General features: G+C 45.8%; 1 protein-coding gene across 3 annotated transcripts in view; it reads right to left on the bottom strand.

The window, feature by feature from the left end:
- Positions 1-19,078: 19,078 nt before the first annotated feature.
- LOC129382470 (glutamate receptor ionotropic, kainate 5-like) overlaps positions 19,079-27,268 on the bottom strand; it is a 46,302-nt gene continuing 38,112 nt past the window's right edge. For all 3 annotated transcript variants that reach the window (XM_072288820.1, XM_072288819.1, XM_072288818.1), the window contains exons 7-8: positions 23,534-23,693; positions 19,079-19,546 (exon numbers count right to left, since the gene is read on the bottom strand). In XM_072288820.1, coding sequence (XP_072144921.1) covers positions 19,416-19,546; positions 23,534-23,693 — 291 coding nt within the window. In that variant the 3' untranslated portion in view covers positions 19,079-19,415. The remainder of the gene's footprint in view (positions 19,547-23,533; positions 23,694-27,268) is intronic.

Here is a 27,268-nt window from a genome sequence, read left to right as displayed (position 1 = left end):
AGCTGAGAAGAAAACGAGTTGAAACTGCATAAGTAGGGCAAACGTTACAATAAAAAAATTGCGACGTAAACCATACTCGATGAATACATAAGTCAATGCGAAGCATTTCGCTCTTGCACGTGGCGCGAAGGCCCAAGGAAATGACGTCATCCCGGGGAAACGCTCACTCGAGGACCGCCACATGTGCGGGTCGCGACACCCTGATGCCATCGAAACCTGAGGCAGTCGCAAAGGCCACACGTCGCACCAAGTTCGTCTTCGACAAAGTGCTCCTCGGCTGGCCGCTCGAAGCCCTTTTGGACATATTCGCGGGCTTCTTTCACACCCGGAAAAAAGACTTTTATGTAGCCCGTATTGACCAGCAGAAAACTGCATCGGGAGTTTTTTCGTGTTGCTCTACAATTTTCTCACTGACACTTTTTCGTCTAATTATAATATTTCAGAAGTTGAATTATTAATTCAAATGAATAGTGTGATTAGGCGGAACGCAAAAAAAAAATTGGTCTGAGCATCTCCGAGCGACGGCAAACAACATTACCTTGGTCTGTCCAGCTACGTGGCATTTGTACATTTTTAAATATTGGTGCATGATAGTTGGAACACCCTGTACATTTGAGCAATAGCAAGTACGCAGTAGTTAGCTTTCGCACCCTAGAAAAAAAGCTTGCCTTTTAGGGTACCGTGCATTTGGACCACGTGGCAACGCCATCACACTCGTATTGCTGCCTCCTAGGGGATCGTTACAGCCCGTAACAGGGCGTCTGCAAAGTCAAGCTATTTGTGCCGCATTGTGGGCTGCTAGCTCTAAAGTGTTCCACATATTAGACGCTACTAGGAATGGCGAAGGCTTTCCCTTTCGAGTAACTGGATCGCGAAATTATGCTAAACCTTGCACGACTGAAACGCTTACTTTATCTTGTGGCAGCACGAAGAACAAACACAGATATAAAGAGAGCATGCAGGCAGTACTGTCATCCATGTCATCGATGAGTTCTTTGCTCTGCTCCTCGATGAACGTAATCAAACCTTGCACAGTATTATATTCTTGGGGAGTATGCTGACAGTCACGCTATGTCTGCTGTGGTAAATTCTCTACCGTGGACGCCTGTCCTCACGCGCCTTCAAAAGACTCTGCCATGACCTGTGACACCTTTCGCGAAACCGCTAGAAAAAAACAAATGCTGCTTGGGGCTCTGAAATACACTTACGCTTCCCAGTGTGAAGTGGCAGCAACCTGATGTTCAGCGCAGAGTAGAGGATAATGATGATGAGCCTCAAGCATGGTAGGTGCCTACAATGATGTGGACCGAGCTTCGAGCCATCTGACGAATACCGGAATTGAACAATACGAAAAAATAACTGGTAACGAGAGAATTGGATGTAATTTGCATATCAAACTAGATGAGTAGACAATTAGAACATATAAAAGAGAAGCGTCATTCAAGGAGTGAAACCATGAATCAGTTTGGGTGTTACCGTAAAAAAAAAAGAGAAAGGAGATACCATGCTTACAGTTCTTTATCGCGAACGATTTAGCATACAGCAAAAAAATTTCTGCCATTAGTGGTGGCGAAGTGTCTTCTTTGCTACGGGGTTTACAAGATGCTCGCGCCATCGAAAGGGTCATCATCAGCTGCGTAGCAGGGTATCGGGCAGCTTTTGGGCTGAATATACTGAATGTAATATGATGAAAAAAATATAGTGCTCTACAATCTTATCAGACCGAATCAGAAAACCGGCTGGATGACCTTTCGTTTACCCTGAATATCAATAAATATTTCGTTTTTGTTTACCCTTTATCGCATCCGGTTTCTATTACCCTTTTGTATCAGCAAGAGCCCATGCCGCTAGTAGCGTCACTGAAGTACTTAAGAATACTTTTTGACGCTTCCATGAATATGGCCGCCTCTTGCACAGGTTTTCTTTTTAGTTGAACCAAGTAATTGATAGATAGAATAAACTTTAATGTCCAACGGAAAAGGTGATCTACCCACCCCCCGACACACAAGTCAGGGGGCGAATGCCGCCGCCTCAGATGCAGGCTGGGAGGTCTTGGGTCCCAGCAGCCTCTTCAACCAGTTGGACGAGCTGGAGCTGGAGCTCAGAGTCCGAGCTGCGCAGCAGGGTCTCCCAGGTGTCTCTACTACCTATTTTGTGCGTTCCCCCGGGAGAGTACGGACATTCCCATATTATGTGGTCGAGGGTCCCTCTCGCCCCACAAAGATTACATTTATCGCTCCTGGCCTCGGGGAACATGTGGTTCGCCATAACCGGGTGCGGATATGTATAAGTTTGTAGTCGTCTCCACGCGACTGCTTGTCTGTTGTTTAATTTTGGGTCTGGCGGGGATACCAGTCTACGAGCCAATCTGTAATGCTGCGTAATCTCCCCATATTTTAGCATGCGCTCTCCGCTCCCTCGGTCATCGGGGGGCCCCGTAGCGGCTCGGCGGTAGAGATCTCGAGCCAGCTCGTGGGCCGCCTCGTTGCCGGGGACGGCTTCGTGCGCCGGAGTCCAAATTATTTGAATTTTTCTATCTAGCTTTCTCTGGCTTAGGATTCTGGCCGCTAAGGGCGAGATCCTTCCCTTGCTAAAATTTTGTATGGCAGTTTTGCTGTCACTGATCACAAATTTCGCGTCCGTTCCAGCGCAAGCTAATGCGATCGCAATTTCCTCGGCAACTTCTATGTTGCGCCCGCGCAGAGTGAGAGCAGTCACGGGAATACCCCGGCCACTGACGGCCGTTGCCACCGTAAAACTGCCGCTACCTCCCGCCGCGTCTACATACGCCACCTCATGTTCCGAGATATTACCGAATCTAATTTTTAATGCTTCGGCTCGTTTATGCCTCCTGTCTTTGCTATGTTCCGGGTGCATGTTTTTTGGCAGGGGGGGGGGATAATCAGATTTTTTCTAACTTCCCTATCTACTTCCACCTTTTGGGTGGGGCCTCTGTCCGGATTTATTCCAACTTTGGCCAATATGGCTCTTCCTGTCCTCGTGGTGCTAAGTCTCTCAATTTGAGAGGTTCGCACCGCTTCCGCCAGTTCTGCCCATGTGTTGTGCACTCCTAGAGCCATCAGTCTCTCTGTTGATGTACACATGGGCAGTCCCAGCGCTCGTTTTACGCATTTTCTCATTAGAGAATCAATCTTTTCTTTTTCCACCACTTTCAAGTCGAGATATGGCGTTGCATAGCTCACCCGGCTGAATATGTACGCCTGTATTAGTTTAATTAAATTTTTTTCCTTTAGCCCTCGGCCTTTGCTGGCCACCCGCCTAATTAGGCTCAGGGTCTGTATTGCGTGATTCTGCAGCCTCTTGACGGTCTCGCCATTGTGGCCGTGTGACTGCAGAATCAGGCCCAAGATCTTGGTTCTAAATTAGAACCAAGTAATTGAAAATTTCCTGTAGCAGATAGCGAGATTCTAGCCCTTTCTAACCTGCTCTAACCTGCTCAATCAGGCGGCCATTAATTTTTACAAGAAATCAGGCTACTTAAATACATAATTAACATGATTACGTAAATTAACTTTTAATTAAATTATTTCACAGCAGACATTTTCATCTACGCATTATAGCTAGTGAGTTCGCAAAGCGTATCCACTTGGAACGAATTCTCTGGACTGCACCAATTTAGAGATATTAAACTTCAATGTGTCCGATGGAATGCGTGAGGTGTTCGAGCTACTTTTTGTTTTGTTGCATAAAACAGCGTTTTCTAAAAAAAAGAAAGGTCAGTGAAACGTCAGTGTACTTCGTCTGACACTCTGAAAATTAACATCTCGAAACTGGCGCTGTCCAGAGAATTAGTTCCAAGTGGACACCTCTGGCGAAATCTTGAGCTACAATTCATAGATTAAACATACGCCGTCAACTAATTATTAAAGTTATTTAGTGTAACCATGCTCATTAGTTAATTACATATTTTGGTTTCTCACCTCACATTTCTCAAAGTGAGACACATTTCTCCATAATTGGGCTTGATTTCCCTGTTTTCCGATCTACCGCGGAGCCGTAGATGGGAAAACGGCTCCGCGGTAGCTCAATTGGTAGAGCATCGCACGCGTAATGCGAAGATGTGGGATCATTCTCCACCTGCGGCAAGTTGTTTTTTCATTCACTTTCATTTCCAATAATTTATCGCTTCTTTATTTCATTTATTAAGCACACGTAGTTTCCCCTATGTTGTCCTTGGTGTCAGTGTTCGTTGGCTTCTTATGATATGACCAATAAACATCGGGCCCCTCAGTTAACCCCCTTTCTTCACCTTTATTAGATAACGAGAGTCTCGAATCCGGCAACATTGATGCCTTCAGGTAACATGCGTTGATTTATTGACCAGTTGTCCCACCCAAAAAAATCACGTAAGCGTCACGCCTGCGGAAGGAACGATGTTCCACATCCGCCGCCAAGGTTTGTTAGTGGTGGCGCTGGCTAACACTCCCAGGGTTCTAGTAGGAAACATAAATAACCACGAAGTAGATGGGAAAACGTCTCCGCGGTAGCTCAATTGGTAGAGCACCACACGCGTAATGCTAAGACGTTGGATCGTTCCCCACCTGCGGCAAGTTGTTGTTTTTTTATCCACTATTATTTTCATTATTTATCTTTTCTTTAACTCCTTTAGTGAGTACAAGTAATTTCCCCTATGTCGTCCTTGGTGTCAATGTTTGTTGGCTTCTTATGACATCATCATAGAGAAAGAAATTAAACAAGAGGGGACACTCGGCGAAAACTGGCAACAGGAAAGACGTCAAGCCCGGTGTTAATCCCATCTGCTAGTTGACGCGAGCATTGGAAAAAAGGAATGCGAACTGAACTTACCATCTTTTATTTTTTTGTTCTTTACGGCTGAAAGCAAAAAGTTTAAGTATGAACTTATACTTTGCGACTTACTTTACTTGCGTTACCTAACAATAAGCGAATGTTAAAGTTAACGACTTGTACTCGAAGATGCTTGCGACGCTTTCTGTGAGCCCCAACAATATTATTACTTATTTCGGTAGTTATTGGGCACTGTCGCCGCCCCGGGCTTTGTGACGCAGTTCGCCAATAGCACCTCGGCCGTGTGACGCAGTTTCGCGTGTATAGAATCTTACCGGGACAAGTCTTGGTGCTTTCTCTGATCCACAACATTGTTGTAACTAATTTTGTTACTTTTTGGGGTACTTTTGAGGCACGCTTGCCGCGCCTGGGGTTGTGACGCAGTTAGCAAAAGAGCAAGCCGGCCGGGGTGACAGTTAGTTTGGCGTGTACTTAATCTTAGTGAGACAAGTTTGTGACGCTTTCTATGGCCCCACAACGTATATCTTCTTTCGGTACTCACGCTTGTCGATAACGCAACGAGCGATTACCAACAGTGATAACACTGGAGCGTGTTGCTTGCGCCGGCAGTACGCGAAAAAGATAACGCCGAGCAGCTCAAAAACCAACTCGAAAATTCTGCCTTCTGAACGACTGGAAGCAGGCTTACGAGCGAAAACGTTTCAAATGCGCGCCCTGTTGCCTACCACTGCGGAGCCGATCATAGTCGAAGAGCAAGCTCTTGAGGGTAAATGTTACGGCGAAACTGTTTATGACTAGCCGATTCGTCCATCACTCTGTCTCCTGTACGCCGAAACCTCCTCCAGCGCAACCCGATGCGCATGCGCGAAAAACAAAAGAGAAAGAGAGGCGCACGATTGGCTGCGCCAGCAGTGACGTCTTGCTCTTCGCTGCAGCCGAGCGCGCGTGCAGCAGTTCCTCTCCGGCTCCGAAATGGGTAGGCCACACGTCACACGTGCTTCTGAGGAGCAGGCAGCTTTCGAACAGCAACGCCGCGAGCAGAACGGGGAACTAGCTTGTCTACGCCGTGCCGACGCTGCAGCCTAGACACAAGAACAGGCTTGTGCAGCCGAGCGCAAGCAGCAACTGTGTACCGAGGATCCGGCAGCCTACCAAGCCACCGTTGAATGAATCGTTCACATTAACCACGTGATAAACACCAGGGCCACACGTTTCAGCTTCGCTGGTGAACCGTCTGTACGAAGTTCTTCGGTGGAGAGAGAGAGAGAGAGAGAGGGCTCTTTATTAGAACAGAGAATTTTGCCGGCGCGTATATAACCGCTGGCATGCTACTCTGTATAGGGATGGGGAATGGGAGGAAAAAATTCCAGAAAAGAGTGGGAGAAAAAAAGGATAAAAGTAAATCTGAAATGTCCGAGTGGACCTGATACTAATATTTACAGGTGACATGGCGGGTAAATTTAGGCTTTTGTATAGGAAGGATGCAATTTTTAAAGCTTTCCTATTTGACCGATTTCTGTCAGGTATTTGAACAATAAATCCAAAACCCGCGGCTGTTTTGAAGGGCCGGGCACTGGACCTAAGATGCTCGGTAACGTTAACGGTTCGTGGCAAATCATGTCCATTTGGTGCTCTAAAATTTGTCTCTCGTCGCGGTACGCGGGGCATTCTAGTAGTATGTGCTCAATTGTCTCTAAGTTGCGACAGTTATCACAGTATGGGTTAGTGGTTAATCCTATGCGGTACAGATAATTGTTCGTGTATGCCACGTTCAGTCGAAGACGATGGTACAATGTCTCTAAGTGTCGAGGAAGTGGTCGTGGAATTTTCGGTCTCATATCTGGGTCAATGTAACGTAGGAAGTTATCTTGGTGAAGCGGCAGATTCAAGATGCGGTCTTTTTCTTGGTAGGCATATTTTTTTGCCATGTTTGAAGCGTCGGCTTTTGTAAAATATGTTCTTTTGAACTTGCGGTATTGGAGTCCATTTCTGGCAGCTTCGTCCGCTCTTTCATTTCCCGAAATGCCGGCATGGCCAGGTATCCACTGGAACTTTATGCAATGCCCAGCAATCTTAGCCCTGTGGTGAAGATAAGCAATGTCAAATGCTGCTGGTTGATTATTGCAACGCTTGTGCCTGTTCCACATACTTTGTAGGGCTGCTTTTGAGTCTGTGAAAATCACCCATGTCTTTGGCGGTTGCTGTCGAAGTACATACACAAGGGCCTCCTTAATGCCATATAGCTCCGCTGAAGTAGATGATGTCGCTCGCTCAAGACGAAACGAGAATCGTTGCCCTGTAGTGGGAACGAAAAGTCCGCATGATGAACGATGTGGAGTTGTAGAGCCATTTGTGAAAATGTGCGTTGCGGCTGCGTATTCTTTGTGCATATATTCTAAAGCTATCTGATAAGTCGCTGCTTGAGGCATTTTCTTTTTCGCACTGATTCCAGGTATATATGGCACGATTTCCAGTGGGGACAGTGTCCATGGTGAAATGTTTCGCGGCATAATTTGTGACGCCTGAGCAGGAATCGAAATAGATATGCTGCCGACGGCCTGCCCAAAGCTAGATGTAGCCCGGGTTCTGGAAATATCCTTTAAAAAGTGAGTCTTCGTATGAATGACGTGGCGGAGGTGTATTCGAAGTGTCTCCTGCGAACATAGCACTTCCAAAGGCAGGCATCCAGCTTCTGCTACAGTCCCTGAGCGGGACGACCCCTTCGGAAGGTCAAGACATACGCGAAGGCAGTTGTTTCGTGCTGCCTCGAGTTTTCTCTTGCTTGTGGGAGATATTTTGTGCAGGATCGGGAGGTAATATCGTAGTGTTCCGTCGACGTAGGCCTTATGGAGGAGCACCATTGATCTACAGTTGCTGCCCCACTGTGATCCGGCTAGAAATCGGAATACGTGCGACGCCGAGGAAATCTTCTCACTCAGTTTTTTCACTTGGGGCGACCATGTGAGGTTCCTATCGATCGTCACTCCAAGAAACCTTTGCGTCTTGACGTATGGAAGGGCACGACCACCCAACACTAGTGGGTATTTTTCCATACACCTCCGCGTGAAAGCCATGGCAACGCTTTCGTTGGGGGACAATTTCAGACCCCTTGGATTTAGGTAGGCCGATATATTTGCTAGCGCTCTCTGGAGGCGTTGTTGGGTGGTACTGCGGGAACGCGACGCACTCCAAGTGCAGAAGTCGTCCGCATACAGTGTGATTTTGACGCCAGGGGGCAGGTTTTTTTTCAGATGGATGAGGACTAAATTAAATAATACCGGGCTTAACACAGCTCCTTGTGGCACTCCCTTCTCGACGGCATAAAGCGCCGTGGGGCCATCCGGGGTACACATGAAAAGTTGGCGTCCTTGAAGATAGTCTTCAATCCATGCGTAGAGCCGTCCTCCAAGACCAAGGGTTTCCAAAGCGTCAAGTATTGCTTTATGATAGACCGAATCATATGCTGCCATAATGTCTAAAAATAATGCAGTAAGTATGTTTCCAGAGACCAATTCCTCTTCAATTGATGAGACCAAGGCAATGACATTATCAATTGCGGATCTATTTTGCCGGAAGCCATTCATTTCCTCCGGGTAAACTTTTGCAGTTTCCAGGAGCCAATTTAGTCGTTTGTAGATCATTTTTTCGAATAGCTTCCCTACGCAGCTAAGCAGAGATATGGGTCTGAAGGAGGCGTAGTTTGTTGGCTGCTTCGCTGGTTTCAATATAGGAATGACTTTCGCACGCTTCTATTCCGTAGAAACCTCCCCAGTTATCCATGAGGCGTTGTAGTACTCCAGAAGGCGTAGGCGAGATGTGTGTCATAGATTTGCGAGCGCTTCATAAGTCACGCCGTCATGGCCAGGTGATGATCGCTTCCTTACGTCGCCGATTGCTGCCGTGAGCTCTTCGATGGTGAATGGTAATTCTAAGTCAGGAAGGGTAGCTCGAGGTGGACTAGGCTGACGACTTGCAATTTGCCGCAAAGGTTGTGCCCCGTTGGAAAGGAGCCTGCAGTACTGCTCTGCCACCTCTTTCAGGGATGCGCGCTCATGTAATGAGAGGGCGATAAAAGGATAAAGCTGTTGCGGCTCTTTGCGAATGCGTCTGACGACTCGCCAGATTTTGCTCAGCGGTTGTCGTATGTCCAGTGTCCCACAAAAGTCCATCCACCTTTTTCGGTCCAGTTTGGTGAGGTAATTAACGTCGTATATGTCTTTGTGCCCGTCGACAAGTTCTGAGGTCTTCGATATTCTTAGTACGTAGAGCCTTCCTTTCGGCACGCCTTCGAATGGCACATAACCTTTCAAATTCCTCGTCGTTTGTTGGTACATTACAATGCTTAGTGGCAGAGCGGGTACTTTGTTTGAGGCAATGAGCTATTGTCGGTATTATTTCTGTATTCGTAGTCGAGGCTGTGATTCCTTTGTCTACGGCTGCTGTGTAAGCTTCCGAGTCTACCGACTTCAATTTCACTTTTCTGGGCGACGTCCGAAAATGAAGGGCAGAGATTAGGATCGGGTAGTGATCACTACCTCGAGTCTCGAAATCTGTACACCATCCGAACATAGGGGCCACTTGACTTGATACGAATGTGACGTCAATGCAGCTAACAGTCGTCGGATTTTTCAGGTATGTTATGCTGCCGTCGTTCAAGGGCTCTATATTGTATTTTGCAAAAAGCTTCGCCAGCTTGGCACCCCGAGCACATGTATGTGAACTGCCCCAGATCTCGTTATGTGCGCTGAAATCGCCACAAATAATACGTGGAGACTGAGTGTTTTTCAACAAGTTTTCCAATCTTGTCACGTCGAAAGGTGATCCTGGTTCCAAGTAGACGCCGATCAGGGTAAACACTTTGGATGCAATCACTGTGGTTGCGCAAATATATTAGTTCTTGTCATGTGGTGCTACGTCAATCGCAGAGGCAGGTATGTCGTTGCGAAATCCAACGAGCAGTCGGCTAATTCCATTTTGTCGCCTTGAATGATGAAAATAATACCCCTTTATCCTAAAGTGCTCGTCGACGCGAGACTCGGAAATGACTAAAAAAGGGAATCGGTACACTCGCGTAAGATGCTTAAAGTCTGCTAGCTTCGAGCGCAAGCCGCGAGCGTTCCACTGGAATATAGTACATGTGCGGAAGTGTTTGTTGGTAGACACCGCTTGTGAGACGATTGTTGGCGAAGCCATCATTGCTACTGCGAAGAATCACGGCTTTGCGCCGTGAAAGAAGACGACACTAGCGGTTCCAAAGCCAGGACGGCCTCTACTTCAGGGATGCTCTTAAACGATGGGCTGGCACGGAGAATAGCCTTGATTGCGGCGAACATCATGGTAACCAGCCTACTCGATATCTCATTTGCAGTGCTACCATCTAACAACGTTTCTTGGTTCTTCCTGTTCTTCTGCTGCGACCTGGAAGACACTTGTTGCTGTCGTGGGCTTGAGGTTATATCACTTGAGTGCTTTCATGGATTCGTTGCAGTTGAAGGCCTTTGCTGGTTTTCTTTCACGACTGAGGCGTAGGACTTTTTCAAAGCCGTGTCGCTGCGCTGCACCGTGTCGTGTTGCTTTTGGTTTGTAGATGTATACATCACATCCGGATTCGCTGGTGGTTCTCGTCGTTTCCGCACTTTTCCTTGGATTTGCTCCATCGTCCATGCAAGAGTGGCTGATTTCTTTTTAGGACACCCTCCGTATGACGCAGCATGCTCAGCTCCACAGTTTGCACACCGAGGCTGGGAACGTATACACTCCTTATGCGTATGTGGACCAGCGCATATCTTGCAGCGGATGAGGCCTTTACAATATTTCGCTATATGTCCATGTCTTTGACATCTGAAACATTGAGTAGCAGACCCCATGTATTCCGTCACGGGATAACTGCAGAATCCAAGCGACACTCGGTTTGGTAAAGGGGCGTCCTTAGAGAATTACAGGATGACCGAGCGTCTTCGGGTTTCCGTTACTACGCCATCTTCGTTAGGGACGTAGAAAACTTGCCTTTTAGCAGATATGACTCCTTGTTCGCTCAAATACTCCTTGAGGTCGTCATCTGAGTACTCAACAGGAACGTCCTGTATCCTCCCGTACGTGGCAGAGTCGGAGTATGGAACTCGAGCTTCTACAGGAATACCCGATAGATCTGTCACTGTGAGGAGACGATTGGCTGCAGGAAGTGTAGACACTGTCACCATGAGGCTGCCATCCTTGTTGAGACGGTGGCTGAGTATCTTTTCTTGGGCTGTTGTCACGACCGCAGAAGCCAGAAGATTTGGGTTTACTTTCCATAAGCTGCTGTCAGGCTGAGTTGGCTTGAATATAACAGGAACACCTGCGGCTCTTTTCTTTTTGTAAGAGACAACAGTGAAGGCTGTCTGGTCCATCTCTTCGTTGTCTCCTGCAGATTCCCTTGTGTCGATGTCATCTTCACGTAGCCTTTTACTTGCTTGCTCATCTTCTCTGTGGTCTACAGAAGCAACGTGCTGACCTGATTGCTGAGTGCTTGCGACGGATGCCATCAGAGCATCACGAAGGGCGGCCGACGGCGGAGGCTCGCCGCGCTGCTTCGGTCCGGTGCGCTTCGGGAGCCGCTTGCTGTGCTTCTCTCGCAGGACGGTGACCCCCAGACCGGCGTTCGGTGAAAGAGAGGCACAAGGGGTAAAAAGGCGCTCTACACTTGCTAAAAAAGACTTAAAATTACAGACGGGCGTTCGGAAGCGGGCCTATCGCTCGTCGTCTTCGTCTTCTTCCTCTTCGGTGGGAATTTAATGGAGATTCATTAAATTCTTCGGTGGGAATTAATGAATCTCCTTTCCAGTTGGTTCTACAATGAGAGCCTAATGACAAATCAGTGCTTTTCACCTACAGATCATGGGGTGTTACCATGATTGCGTTGGAATGGCCAGCCAGGCCATAGAAGCGGCTTAAGTTGAGCGATAAATAGCTCCACATGACCGCATATATTTACTACTACCATGCAAAGAACCACATGTAACGTCACAATTGCCGATGAGAGGCGTTGAATTGGGCGAAACACCTTGCATTTATTTTCATCAACTTGTGAATACAATGCCGACCCTCTGCGATTTTCGTCACTGAAAGCGACGCTGATTTGTAATGTGGTGCTGTCGATGTGCAGAAAGTGTTTTGTGGAGCAGTGGAACGTATTTTCGTTGTTAGCGGTTTCTTTAGTGGGAATGTGTTTTGCGCTGAAGCAGCCTCTCTTTCATTAGGGCATTTTTTTGTGTCGCATATTAGCTCACACGATTATGCGCTAATGTCCCCGACGCACATTAAGAAACTATTGCGCTTCAGCGTCTCGTCCGTCCCTAAATTCGTGTAGTGAGATAGCAGGTTTTCATAACAGACACTGTCATCGTCTCAAAACTAAGTTCTTCGTTAAGAAAAATACAATGCTGTCCTCGTCCGCTGCAGAGTTCCCTGGTTTAGTCGGCGCTCACTGAGTTAGTGTGCGGCGTGAAATGCCGCGCCCATTACCAAGGGTCAAAGCTGCACGAAAGCGTTTGGGTACGCTGCTCGAAAATTGCCGCCAGATCTGATGGCCGTGCATCTAGCATGGTCATCTACGTACGACATTTGCAGGTCTTAAAAAACAAAAACGACCATTGAACACATACAGTGGACATGCCTTCAATATGACGTCCAGGGCATCCTTTTATACAGTTGACGCTAAGCCAACTGAAATATAGAACACTTTCTGAAAAAAAGAAATGCGTGCACCCTGGCCACTCCGTCAATGGTGCCAAAGGCCCTATTCAGGCTCTACCTGCACTTCTTTAGGACTTGCCTCATTGATCGAGAATAGTACGCTGCAAATCCTACTCTTCGTGTACGCAATGCTTCCTCTCTCCCTATTGTCGCCTTCCCAACAATAAAAAGCACATTTGCCTCGTTGACCTCCCTACCCTTTCCTTCTCTTTGCATGCATGCCTAACTTGACTGATCTTAATATTGTTGCGTTCAAGTTGTGTTATATTTGAACTTCTGTTGTGATGTTTGCAGTGATGGTGTTCCGTCTATTTGTGGTCTTCTGTCTTGGAATGGGTCAATTCCTCATCATTGAAAGAAAAAAGAAATTCCGAACACAGCCATCAGCAGGGAACGTTATTGACCCTCTTTTGGAGCAATAAAGGCGTCATCTTAGTTCGCTACGCATCTCGAGGAACGAATATTACTAGTGAAGCATACTCTGACCTCCTAAAGAATCATCGTATGCCTGAATCAAATGGAAACGCCGTGGATTGCTCTCTGCGGGTGTTCTGTTGCGACATGACAATGCACAGACCTACACGGCTCATGCAACAGTTGCGACAATAACAGACTTGCAGTTTGAATGTCTTGCGTATTCATTATACTCACCAGACCTTTTCCCGAGTGGCTTCCATATGTTCTAACAACTGAAAGAAGCCCTGGGCGACAAGAAGTTTCGTTCCGATGAATAGCTAGGTACCCCACACGGTGCACGAATGGTCGCGCACACTGCCGAAGGAATTCTTTTCTGCGGGAATACAGGCGCTTCGTAAGCGCTGGCAAACTGGCATTGAGCGTGAGGAAGTATATGCCGAAAAGAAATAATACAGCTTTGAACCACGTGTGTGCAGTAATTGCACATGCGGCTTCACAGTAATTACACGCCCTCTCCCCCTAGTGACGCCACTGGCTTGAAGCAATGCTTCATGTCGAGGAAATGTGCTGCACTTACAACAGGACATGAAATAACGTGCTTTATTATGCTCTTGTATAACGGCAGCAGCAACAGCATTTCATCCACGCATGTTCGGCCTGCGCGCATCTTAACTCAGTGCGCTAACCGCGAGCATGGGACGCAACTTCCTAATCAAAGCCTTACCTGGAAACCGGACCAACACAGTGCTGATACCTGTCAAGCCTTCTAGGTCTACCCAGTCACTCGTTCCGCAACACAAGATTCCTAGTACGCGAAAAACCAGTGTGCACTATCCACCATAACGTAACTATTGCAACTGCCCGGGATGTAACAATCCTTTAGTGTAACGTGCATTTCATACCGTCGTGTATGATCGAACCTTTGCTCTGCGTGTGCTTCTACGGCCGGCGCTTTACGTCAAATTGAAATGGTCACAGTTCTAGGTAATATTTTGCCAGCCTACCGCTTTACAGGGGTACCGACACAACAAATTTTGTGACCCGCTTTTTAATGGGACGAGATAGCTGAATAAATGAAGGATTCTATAGATATTTATCAGTGCAGCGATTTCGCTGTCTTCCTAATAGTTTATCTCTACTTTGAAACCTCTATATCCAACTTGAGTATTTAACTATGCCTGTAAGGGATCCGGTCCTTATAAGCATTTTTCTTACCTTTTTTTTCACCAATGCTATCAACCACTTTTGCTTATCTCGACAGCTGACCGGTTAATGCTTCCATCCGGTTAAAATAGCGTGCTATTACTAAGAGCTTGCTAATCAGCCCATAGCAGTGGCTTTAGGGCAGGCAATGACCGCGTCATCTAAAGATTACAAATGTTTCCTTCCAATCGTTAGTTTTCCTTGGAAACGCAGAGCGACACGGTCTTCCCTCTTGTCTCGTCGTGTGTGCGTGTGCGTGTGTGTGTTTCTTGGCGCACGCTTCGAATTTATCGCATTAAAGGGTAACGTAATTAATCATCTGTTTGTTGCATTCTGGGGGAAATGAGTGTTCTTCGTGTATAATTATGCTAGTTCGACAGCTGTGGAACAAAGCAATCGGAACAAGGCACTAATTTCCTCCCAGTAATCCTTAAATGGATAGATGTCTTTTGCAGTCTCGATTGGACAATAAAGGTGAATAAAAGAACTAAACTTTTACGGCGAGTCCCTAATCTTGAGTTGACGCACACGCCGTCTGTAGCGTACGCCACGGTTAGCGCGACCAATAACAGTCTCGGCCGCAAAGACGAGCATGCAGGCGGCGATGATGCCAGCGTACAAATAGAACACGGAGACCAAGTCTTGCAGTTTCAGCTGCTCTTCTTCCTCCTTGATGCTGCAACGCTCCATCGGAAGCATAGCACCTAAATACTTGAACTCCGAGATTCCGCTCTCTCGTAAAGCTGCTGCGCTGCAATAAAAGACATGAAAGAAAGTCACTAACTTTCTGTCTTGATTGCAAGCGGAGCTAACAATCAAATAAACAAGTGGCTTTCAATTTCCGTGTTCCTGTCAGCCTTGTATGTGCGTTGTACGTGGTGCAACAATGAAAATTAAAAGCGTACAGCTGTGGGTCAGTATTGCACTATTGTGATAACTCATGATGCTGAATGTTTAGCTTGCGGTATAGAATAATTGCGCCTGCTGCACACTGTGAGATGCCTGCCGAAAGCTTCCTGTGTAGCAAGGGTAGCAGCGCAGTCACTGGAAAGCAGGAAAATAAACATAACGGAGCAAGAGAGTGACTTTTCAGACAGTAATCTTTTGCAGACGTTTATGTCTGTGCGCCCCTTTCTTGCACCCTTCAAATAAATAAATTTTACCATACATCACCTATCTTTATTTTTTACGCTATGCACCCGTTAGCACTTCCCTGTCATGAGCTCAAGATAAACGCATGTGGTCTATAACATTCCCATCGTTCGATAGCAGGAGGACAATCTCAAAGTTCATCGGCAATCTTTTTTTAGTTTGCGTTCACACTGAAACATGTACATTTTTCGAAAGCCTGTGTGTTAGCTCTTCACTTCATGAAAGATGCCCAGCACCCATCCGGAAATCAATAGTAGCTGGGTTCCGAGAATAAAGATTGATTTTTTTTAGCTGCAAGGTAGTGCTATTTTTGCGTCTGTCAAAAGCTTTAAACCTAAATTGCTACACTTCACGCAAACAATATATTGTGAGACATCCACCGATGCGATGCTTTTATTTCAGAGCAGCAGCCCGACACAGAGCCGAAGCACCACCCGAGACAAAAGATGATGATGAGTCGTATGTACAAATGACAACAACGATACGCACAAATAGCGCTCACACTAAATGATCCTCCTTCACGAAAGCGGTCAGCAATAACGCAAGCTAGAAAGGGTAGGTACGGCGAATGTATGGTTTCAGGCGAGAGACGTGAACGATTTCTGTAGTGCTGCGGTGGCGGTCAGTAGCTCTGCTGACAGGAGTGCCGCGATAGTTAACGGCCGAAGTTCCTTGTAACACTGTGTATGGACTAATATTTCTATGAAGAAATTTTTCAGAGTTCCGGTGCGCGAACAGGTGTCCGCAAAAGAACTTCGTCACCTGCGCGGAACGAAGCAACGCGACACGTCGCACCTAGCCGCATCATTGGAATCCGTTCAAAACCGAGCCGCCCGCTTCATCACTTCACATTATTCACGGTACACTAGTGTCACTTCTTTGAAACAAACGATAGGTTTGCCAACACTGAAGTCTCGCCGCATCATATCACGTCTTTGCTTGCTGCACTCTTTTTTTTACAATCCACGCTCAAGGCACCACCTTCTTAAACCACCATTACGAACTTCCTCTCGCATAAGTCACAGCTCTGCCATAGCACGTTTACCCAGCCGCTCATCTGCCATGACCACTTCCTTCTTTCCTGATGCAATCGTTTATTGGAATGCGCTCCCTGACAACTTCGTTACCTGTACTGACCGCAAAAAATTTCGTGAATACCTAACAAATCACTTTGAATAACTTTCTGTTCCCAGTGTACATCGTTCATGAACCCATCATAAACCTATCGGAATAGTCTACCCTTGTCAACCCTTCCACCTAGTCTTTTTCTTTTGTTTCTTTTATTGCTAATGTATTGCCGTGTTACTTCTTTCAATTCGAATTTTTTCTTTGATTGTTTAAAGTCGTACAAAATCAGCGATGTGTTATTTCTCTTTTTTTCGGTGTTTTTGCAAGAAACTACTCTTACACGTGTTTGTATTGCCCCCCCTTGTGTAATGCCTTCGGGCCTTCAAGGTGATAATAAATGAAATGAAATGAAATAACGAGCTTTCCTTTTGTCCTGGATGGTAGCGGTGTTGGCGCGGGCAATTTCGCAGCATCGGGCGATGCGAGCAGCAAATCCTTCTGGAAGGGATGCCGCTGGAGCAGCAGGTGCTGAAAGGAATGTAGTGTCCAAGACGAAAGACCGTGCACGACCCTACACGAGGAAGAAGGGACTGTAATTAGTTGTGCATTGGACGGCAGTATCATAAGCAAACGCCGCGAAAGGTAGAATTCTGTCCCCGCTTCTGTGGTCGGGTCACCCTGTAAGACCATTTGTTTACGAGTGGTACGCTGATGTCGTCTTACGGGCGGTGTCAGAGGCCTCGAGGACTTCACAAAGCACACGCGAAAGTTACTGCTTGCCACGGTCACTCAGGAGGACACGAGGTGCACCGTGGCGCAATACGATGCCGTGTACGAAAAACTTGGTGACTTTGGAGGCAGTAGCAGAGCGAAGAGCTGCTGTCTCGGCGTAGCGCGTTAGATGGTCCACTGCAGTAACGATCGAGCGGTGACCAGTGGACGTGAGTGGCAGGGGTCCGTATAAGTCTAGGCCTACAAATTCCAAAGGGGTAGATGGGCATAGTAGAGCCTGCAGAGGGATGTCGAGCACTTTCTGTGTTGGCATGACGCGCAGGAGTCAACGCATTTGGCATAGAGGTGGAAAGGCCCGACCAAAAACAGCGCGTTACTGAAGCGGTCGCAGTTCTTGTGAAGGCCGAAGTGGCCAGCCGCCGCGTCGTCGTGAAATGCTTCCAAAACTCGGAGTAGAAGTAAGCGAGGTATGACTGGGACTCATCGGTTACCGGAAGGATGGTAAATCATTCGAAATATCTCTCCACCTTGAAGTTTAAAACATAGAAGTTATTGTTTTAAGCGACTGTTTGCGGGTGGTACTAAACCAGTGAGTCGGTCGATCACCGTACGGAAGTGTGGATCTGCACGTTGGAGCGAGGCGAGGTCAGTAGACGGAAGAAAGTCAACTGAGGCAACCGAAAGTACCGGACTACTGGGCGTGTGCTTGGACATTTGGCTAGATGGTAACGTGCAGACCGAACATGGAGCATGGTCGTTTGGCGACAGCGGACAGCGAGAAATACGGCCGTGAATGCCGCAGTAGAAACAAACAGGGTGCGACGTGCGACACGGAGAGTGGTACTGTTGTGCAGGAGTATTCGCTGTCATCGAAGGCAGGGTGTTACAGTGAGCTTCTGCAAATGGAGAACGAATGGTTGAGGTGTAGGCCGGGTGGCAATGTCCGCATAACTGGACGTACGAAATGGTCTTGCGGACTTGTCAAGCTTGGGGCTTCTCAGCGACGCCAGTTCGTCCTTGATGATGCCACGCAATCCAGAAGGAGTGGGGCGGACGGTTGCAAACATCGCAGGTCCAGAAAGATGTCCCTGAAGTACCTCCATGAGTACGTATCAGGGTTCGCAACTCGGCGTCACCGTTGAAACCAATGTCGCAAGGGATGAATAGACTGGAGCGTGTCAAAACATTGGCATGCTGTGATAATATAATGAACGGTGTTCGGGCTCTGAATGACGAGAGCATTGAAGGCGACTGAATTGTTCCCCTTCAGTATATGGCGAACGCGTTCAGATTACGACATGTCACAATGTGCGCGGCAGCAGAGAGCGAGGACGTCCTCCAATGCAGGATGTGTAGGACTCGCCCGGTTCTTGTATGAGCGTTGGAAGCTTCTGTTTCGCGACTTCGGAGCGTCGAGAGGGCATGCCGAATATCTGGCGAACATGCTGGGTGAATGTTGACCAGTCCTAAAAGTCACTTTCGTTGTTAAACGACCACCTCTCGACAACTTCGGTGAGGTAAAAAGCGACATACCGTAGTTTGTGCCTGTCGTCCCAATGGTGGACCTCACTTGCTCAGTTATAGCGCTCGAGCCAATCTTCCACGTCGTCACCGCGGAGGCCGGAAAATACGGGAGGGTATCGCTGTTTGGTGTTCACGGTTCAGGTAGGCCTCGCTGGCTGAACACAGGTGGTAGTAGCACTGGTAGAAAAATATTCCTGCCCGTCGCGCACTCGGTTATTGACGATCACGGGCTACTGACGATCATTCAACAGAAAAAAGTTAACAAAAGAAAATTTTAATCAACGTTAAAACGTTGTGTAACACAAACAGGTGTAGGTACACAGATTCGTTATTCGCTTGCACAGTCATAGTATGCGCAGAGTATTCAGGGAGCAACAGGAGCAGAGCGAAACCACACTGGAGCGGAATAAGAGCAACCTCGACTCGATTAGGGGTGCCCGGCATTTCATGAAAAGCAACCTCTCAAAAGGCACGGTGATGTCTTGGTCAATTAGACAATCTTGAGCACTTTCGTTTGGTGCGCGAAACCTTTAATTTAATTCGGGCATAAGTTATTTACGATTACTATCCAAACAGCGCTTTCTTTCTTCTTGCTGGATAGTGTTTGCTGATTGCTTCGCGAAAGAGGCCAGATGATAAACACCGGCTTTACTCGGATAAAGATGTTTCACATTAATACGCACGGTTCAAGAATAACCTGGAGAGAAAGAGTATGAAAGTGCTCATAGTACTTGCAACGTTACTCGATCGCGCGGCGATATAACACTACAAGGATGTCGAGAAACTGTGCAGAGATATTACATTCTCTTAATCCGCTGCCGAAGGATGTGATTCAATCCTCGGTTCATGTAGGCCCCGAACATCAAGGTGTACAGGTTCTCCGTTCCGAGGTAGAACTCTCCCGTGGGACCGCCCTCGCAAAACTTGCCTGCCTGCGAGATCGAGCACAAGGTGTTCTTAAGGCATCGCGTGGCATCAATTTATGCCATCAAAAGCGGCAGCACATGGCACATTTTTTTTCGGCGCATTTACGGCTTGACCAATGCCAAAATGCGTCTCTACAATTAATTGTTAAAGCACCTACCTGATATTGCACACTTCGACCAATAACTACAGTATGATTTCCAGTGGTTTAATATAACAGCTTTTGCGCTACACTAAAATACGCAGAGAATAATAAGTAAATGAATTGCTCCGCATTATTACAGAATCGCGTATTTAAGTGACAACGTCTGAAACGAAGGTGTAGGTCTGGTGCTGACGTAAACCCCCGAGATGCGTTAATTTTCAATTAACAAAGTTACTTAAGCCAAATGTTTCACACTGTGACGGCGAAGCCGTTAACGCTGCCAGAAGAGCTCATAAACGTGATGAGCCTTTTTAATGTCTTCCTGAGAAGCGGTAGACGACTCAGCGAGCTTGTTTTGAGCAAATGTGGAAAGCAAGCATATGTGATTGCTCACGTGTCACACGAATAACGGACGTGAATGAAGCTGATTGCTCATTTCTTGAAGCCTTTCTCCAGCTTTTGCACTAACCATTTACCGTTTAAAACGTTCAAGCAGTGTAAAAAGATAAGGAAGTCGTGGGATACGCGTGCTCACCTGGCAATGATAAAAACTAATAAAAGACGAATAAACGTAATAATAAAAAAGGAATAAGTTGTATCATGTATTTCTGCACTCGTGGTGCGAGCTGAACGAACTTAAGGCACTGTGAAACAAAACGAACAGTGAGCTCAGCGGGACGCAAATCATCTATTATCATTCACTTTCCTCAGATATCAATAATAAATGCCGTGACGCTGCAATTAAAGAGATAAACACTATTTGGGGTCACGACAAGAAACATTTCACTCCGGAAGGTGTTGCGGTTAGCAGTCACCATGTTACTGGCACAAATATGACCAAAAGATTTCAATGTATACCTTGTGAACATTAGCGTTCTTGATTGTAAGACAAAACGTTGTGACGTTATACATGCAAAATTATTGAATCATAGCATTAGCGACAGTTTGTTTTTAGCACCAGTAGCTGAAGCAGAATAATTCAGAACTTTCCGAGCACTGACAATCGCTAGGCCTTCGATGTAAACAACGTGCAAATGATGACAGTTAAATAGGTCAATGCATATATCACTAAAAGCGAGGGTTTCTATATACATAAAGGGAGCTGACAAGCAAACCATGGAAATCTACAGGCCAGTTTCGGCGCTCCCTGTTTATCTTTTTCGGAAAGCTTAGAAGAATAAATTTGTATTCGTATAACGTGTTTCTTTCCTGGCAAACATATTATACGCGCAACTCGGCTTTCGAAAGGGAAGATCAACAAAAACAGGTTTACTAACATTGGAAGAAAACATAATACACACTATAGTAATAGTTTTTTTTTTTTTTCATAGTAAGCCTGCTATTGATATTTTTATAAGGCGTTCCACACTCTTAGTCACGATATTCATGCAAACAAAACGTTCGTGTTAGGTATTTAATGGAAGCCTTTCGATTGACTCTATAGTCCCTCTTACACAACCGCCAGTAGTATATACATTTGCAAGGTTCTTATATATAGTCGTCATTTCTTCCTGTTTCAAGCCGTGTACCCAAAGGTGGCATGTTCGATACCCTTCTGTTCATTGTATACGCCAATGATTACTTAATTGTTAACAAAAGCACTAAATTTATCATATATGCCGACGACAGCACCATATTCTTTTTGTGGGCCCGATGTCAACAATCTGGCAATCGCATGTAATGAAGCACTGTCAAAGCTGTCCACCTGGTCCAGCTTCAACAAAATAAGTAATAATCCTTAAAAACAAAAGTTATTATACTCCGTGCCAAAAGAAAAGCGGCTAAACTGCTATACCCTGTTGTATAAGAAACTCGCATCAATAGTACACTATATGTACACAAGATACTCGGAGTTACATTTTCCGCTTACCTGAGTTGGCATTCACACGGAAAAGAGAGGTATAAAGATATTTCATCTGCTTCTGGAGCGCTATCACAACGTCAGCGCTTACTCTCCTCCAAGGTCAATCTTCAAGGGTATTAAGCACTAATCGGATCGCATCTTTATTACTGCAGACCTAGTCTAGACTACTACAGCTCAGCAGAACCTAATTGAAATTTGGTTTTGCAAAAGAAGACGTTTCGGCATGTTGCGAACATTCCTCACCTCACTTCACTTCGACTAAAGCGGTCTTTCAGGACTACAATACAATAAGAGTTCAGGACTTTATGTACAAATTTCCCATTCTGCAATCCTTTTACTCTTCAGCCGGTCACAAAGAATTCCGAGCGACGACGACATGCCTGAAACAAGCACCATCGATGGCTTTCCGCGACTTACTGCCTCGCGCTTGGTGTCTAGTTTAAGGGCTAACTAAAAACTGCATGCGTTGTACATCAGGTTACCGTCCGTTTTAATTGAACTTTCTAAAGTTGCTACTGCTGCACACCAGCACTTGTGCCGACACGATCTAAGCTGTGAACAGTGGCTATCACGTTTTTATTACTGGAAGGAGCATTTATGCTCTATTTGCATACTGTTTTTGCCTTGTTTCTTCTTTCTTTGACTTTTCGTTTCTTGATCGATTTGTCTTCTTACTTATGTCCCCTTACTTGTGACATTGTGTTCAATGTAAAGTCAACCTATTTGCTTTCATGTACTCGATAGCCTCTGCTTTTACAGCGAATACATTACAATGATCAATTAAATCTGTGCTATGGTAAATACATGATGTGTTTTATATTTTACTTTTGTTGAGGGTACAATGAGCACGCACATCCATCGTAAGTACAGCCTATCATTTTCATTTTGTCCACTTTATAGTTGTGCAATGATCGTTGTGTGCTTTAAATGTGAAAAAAATAAAAATATATATATATTATATATTATATTATTATTATGTGTGTGTGTCTTCAAGGTCCCAGTCAAGCTGCCTGGAGCTGCTTCTGGACCAGAAGACCAGCCAGGTTTTTCAGCCAGGTGTGTGTGTGTGTGGAAAATTTACCTCCCTTTCCTGATTAGGAATATTGTTTGTAATTACGGAACTCTCCTTTTTTTCCTATTCTTTTATGCGTTATGCTAGGTTTGCAGTAATTTCTTGGTGTATTCTGTTACGTAAGGAAAGTACTTTGTTTATAGTTTATAACATGACAAGTGCGTTGACAATTTTCGAAGTGCGAAAACTAATTAAGGTTTTAGCTGCAAATTACCTGTGCAAGCGATCAGGAACATTACAAGTGTCTTTAACGCACAGCGCCTAATTTATCCAGCTGTTCTAGCAATATTCAGAACAGAACGGAGATGAAATTTCGCAAAAGAGGCTGAGGTACGTAATGGTTAATGTTCGGACGAAACGAACTGTGCGCGAATAAATTACTGCCTTTGTGAACATTTTTCAACAAATGCTTGAAAGCGTTACGTGCGGACAACGTTTGAGATATATTCATATGCAGGTAACGTTTTGAAGCATGCGATATAAATACAAACAACTTAAATTATTATTGCAAGTTCTCGAAACGAATTGCTTCGTTGAAATTTGGGTTGTGATTCTGCAAGGTCGCGCAAGCCTGCTATCTTAATTTGAAGTCGTTATTGCAGTTTCATTATCTGGCGAGAGGGCACTAATTATCGTAATTTTCCATTTATAATATCCTGATTAGATCGGTCGCTTGGTGAATACTAGGCAGAATGTCGCGAGATTTATCACCGCGTTCTTTGAATAATGCCAGCTTATTTCGCGCACCGAGTGCAGAGAAATCAAGATGTTGAAAACCGGCTTCTTTCTTTTTTTCCATGCAGACCACGCATGCGCAACGCCTAGAGGTGCCTGTTCGAATTGTCTTAGCGTTCGCTAAGAGAGGAAATTGTCATTGCTTCACGTCGCGGTAAGAGAAACTGTTATGCACGTGCCTCAGTTAGAGATATTGTGTCGGCGTGTATCATGACCGCTTTCTCCTGGACAATCTCGGTCATCATCTCGTCCGAGAAGCGCAGGAGGCCGTAGAGGTCGGTCCGGTGGCGGCGAATCATCCTCCACACCGTCTTCTCGGCTGTTCCTTGAGATGACTGCGTGGCCCAAGGTGCAATAGAACGAGACAGAGAGAGACAGAGACAGAGAGAAGCGTTAAAGGAAAGGCAGCTAGGAAGGTTAAGCTAACAGGGCCCAGTTGACTACTCTACACTGTTGAAGGGGGGAATGGGGGACCAAAAGTTGGGAACGAGGGGAGAAGTTGAAAGTGTGCTCGTATACACAAGCAACGAAGCGTGCATAGTTCAGCTCTTCACAAGTTTTCCCACAAGTGTTCCACGGGCTGTTGCATCTCAACATACGCAGCCGAGCTTTTGTGGCTTGGCACATCGCAAACGCCCGAAGCCCTAGTATTTTCTCGTGTGTGAGAGGCCTTCGCCTAATTACTCCTAAGCTGTCCAAGAGCAGACCTGTCTTCTTCGTAAGACGGGCAGGAGCGCAGGAAGTGCTTGAACGTTTCTTCTAGGCCACATATTTCTAATTGACACAGTTGTGAGTAGATGGGTGTTTGTCCTGCAGGCGATCCGGCAAGTTTCTTCACGTCAAGTAAAGTTGCAATTTCACAAAAGTGTGCCTATCGCAAACGTATAAGAACACTGGAGTAGTTGTAGTCGCTTTCATTTGATTTATTTAGATGAAATTGGAAATATCAACTTAGAAACGTGACGGATTGTGCTAGTTGGTGACTTTTTATGTGCTTAGGTGCAAGCACTATGGACAAGAACCACCGTTACTCCACGGGTACAAGGATCAATTACTAGTTCGAGCCTACCTCTGTCAAAGGAAAACGCAATGATAATCACACATGCGTAATTATTGCAGCTACACTGGTGATCTCGAGAAGATAGCGTAGTCGCAGGTAAACCATGAATTGCTATTTCTGACAAAAAGTTTGTTAAATTTATCGTTGTTGCAGCTGTGTCCTCTGTCTTGCGTTTGCGTTATACCCGGGAGTCACGTTAGCCCGCTGCACCTTAATAAAAGAAAATCAATGCTCAAAGTATGATAACGCCAGGGTATGTGAGAAAATAAATGTGGGACAGAACTTATTTATGATGACTACCCAAGCATGTGAATAGCTGAAACGCGTTATCTATGAGGCGTGTACGGCAGCCGGGCTTCTTTATCGTGCTTCGATGATGATGATCTATAATTGACACCCGCTTAAAAACAGAGTGGTGACAAATAATCACCTAGCCTGCTTGAGCTAATCAAGTAATCTATACATGTTTATCAATCGAGCCTTTTGCCGACATCATCTTAATCTTTCGCATCTTCCTTAAAAGCTGTAAATCTACCTTTTACAATTACCCTAGCCTGTACCTGATACGGTTCTATCAATCTCGTTACTGTCTTCTTCTACAAATACTCTAAACGATTCTTGCTTATCTCAACTGTTCACCGGAAAGTGCTTCACCGGAAAAAGTTCACCGGAAAAAGCAAAGCTATTGTTACGCTGCAGAAGTGACATATAAAGATGTATTTACAGTGTTTACAAGAGAGACTACGGTGCATAAACAACATGGCTGTTGAGACAGATTCCGCCTCTACACATCAAATCGTCTTCCTCTGACTGGCGCCACTCTTGGTTGCGCCGTAGCAATATCACAAAGATGTAACGTCTATCTGACGTCATCTGTTCTGGCTTGAGGCACAAGGTTGAAAACGACCGTCTATTACCTTCCTTAATCTTGCGCAAAAAGAACATAACGGCGCCAAAAAAAAGAAAAGAATAGCAGAGGGGGTTGGACGAAATATTACATCATTTAAACGTGTTTCAGCGCTTTCCTTTAACGGCCTTTCAATGGTTCGAGCACATACGAATATGCCTCACTATATCAGCGGCAAACAAATCAGTTGCAAAAAACGAATATAACGAGCACAAGGTACCCAACTGTGGCAACTATTCTGCGTTTCTGTCTTGCCGGTAAATATTATTTAGTGTTCCAAGAATTGCGAGTAGGTTTTTTACTTTAAGAAAAGTGGTTTGCTGGGCTTGTTGGTTTTCCATTATTGAGCCGAGCAGCGCGGAAATACGGCTTGATACAAAGGTAAGGAAGACGAACACAGCACTGAAAAGACCCCCGAAACTAGTAATGTGCTTGTGTTCAGCTTCCGTACCTTTCTATGAAGTTTTATATTCGCGTTGCTCGCCTTCAGGCTTTTTAAACGTAGGTAAGGGTTGGGAACACAGGTAAGTGTTCGAAACAAGGTAAGAAACCTTGTGGGCGCAAGCGGGCCACACAAAAATGTTAGAGGTGGCGAAAATATTCCGAAGTTTCGAATACGCATCGAATACTACAGATTAAGTTTTCGTGTTCGCATAGTAAAGGCAACTATTCGGTATTTTTCAAGATTCGAATGCTGCCAAATATTTCGCCACAACCCAATGTGACTCTCGTTCCTGCTCTCCGTCTGCTAAACAAAGTATCGCTACTCATGAGAAACGAGACGACAAAATTTTCTAAGCAATGAAAACACGAAATGGGTACTGCAAGCACTTTTTCTGGTTTGACGGCGGAAGATCCATGAGAATTTCTGATTATGCTTGACATTCACTATTTTTGTGAATCCAAGCCACTGCTGCCGCACACGCTCGGCAGCAGTGGCTTCACTCGGTCTTGCTGCTCTGATTCTGAGCAAGCATCATCTTTCTGCACAGGAACTGACGCGTCACATACCAGGCAAGAGCCCGGCGCATCCCGTGACCTAGAAGACTGCCATTGGCTCCAAGAAAGAACCAGCTGCTTACGTCAACGCAAGCTTCTACAAAAGGACGCTGACATCCTGCAGGCACCCGCACACGCTCGGCAGCAGTGGCTTCACTCGGTCTTGCTGCTCTGATTCTGAGCAAGCATCATCTTTCTGCACAGGTTGGTTGTTTTTCAACTTGTACTCGTACGGTTTAGTGCTACCACTGCTGCCGAGTGATCGTGTTTTTCGACGTGACAACTAAATCATGTCGGACTGTCTTGTTTGCCACAAACCGCTTCACGACGATGAGCCATACTTATCATGCTGTGAATGTGATTTTAGTTATCATGCGGGCACTTGCTCGGGAGTAACATTAAGCACGTACCGAAAAAAATCCGAAACCGCCTTGAAATCTTGGAAGTGCGTTACATGCAAAACAGGCAGGACCAGAAGCAGTCCGAACACAGCAAATGACGACGAAGGACCAGAATTGAACCTAAAAAACGAAATATTAGAAATAAACCGCAAGCTTGCTGTGCTGCTTGAAATGAAAATCAAAATAGACGCTCTGGAAGAAATAAAAGAAACGGTGACAAGCGTTGAACAGGCAATGCAGGAAATGGCTACAAAATATGATGAGGTCATCCTTGAGATGAAGCAGCAAAGTTCAGACATTGCAGGCCTTCGAAAGCGTGTGGAAAAACTTGAGATCACGGTAAAAGAACAAGAAATCGACAAACTTAGGAAAGACTTGAATGACATCGATCAGTACGGCAGACGCCTGAATTTGGAAGTGCATGGTCTGCCGCATCATGTCAATGAAAACTTGCTAGAAAAGTTGAACTGCTTAGCGGATGATCTCGAGCTTCCAAAACTTTCGAAACAGGACATTGAAGCCGTCCACCGCATTCCGTTGAAA

This window comes from Dermacentor andersoni, chromosome 6 (assembly GCF_023375885.2).
Source record: "Dermacentor andersoni chromosome 6, qqDerAnde1_hic_scaffold, whole genome shotgun sequence".
Taxonomy (NCBI): Eukaryota; Metazoa; Arthropoda; class Arachnida; order Ixodida; family Ixodidae; genus Dermacentor; species Dermacentor andersoni.
Note: the sequence above shows the minus strand (reverse complement) of the source record. Positions and strands in the feature narration are given on the sequence as shown.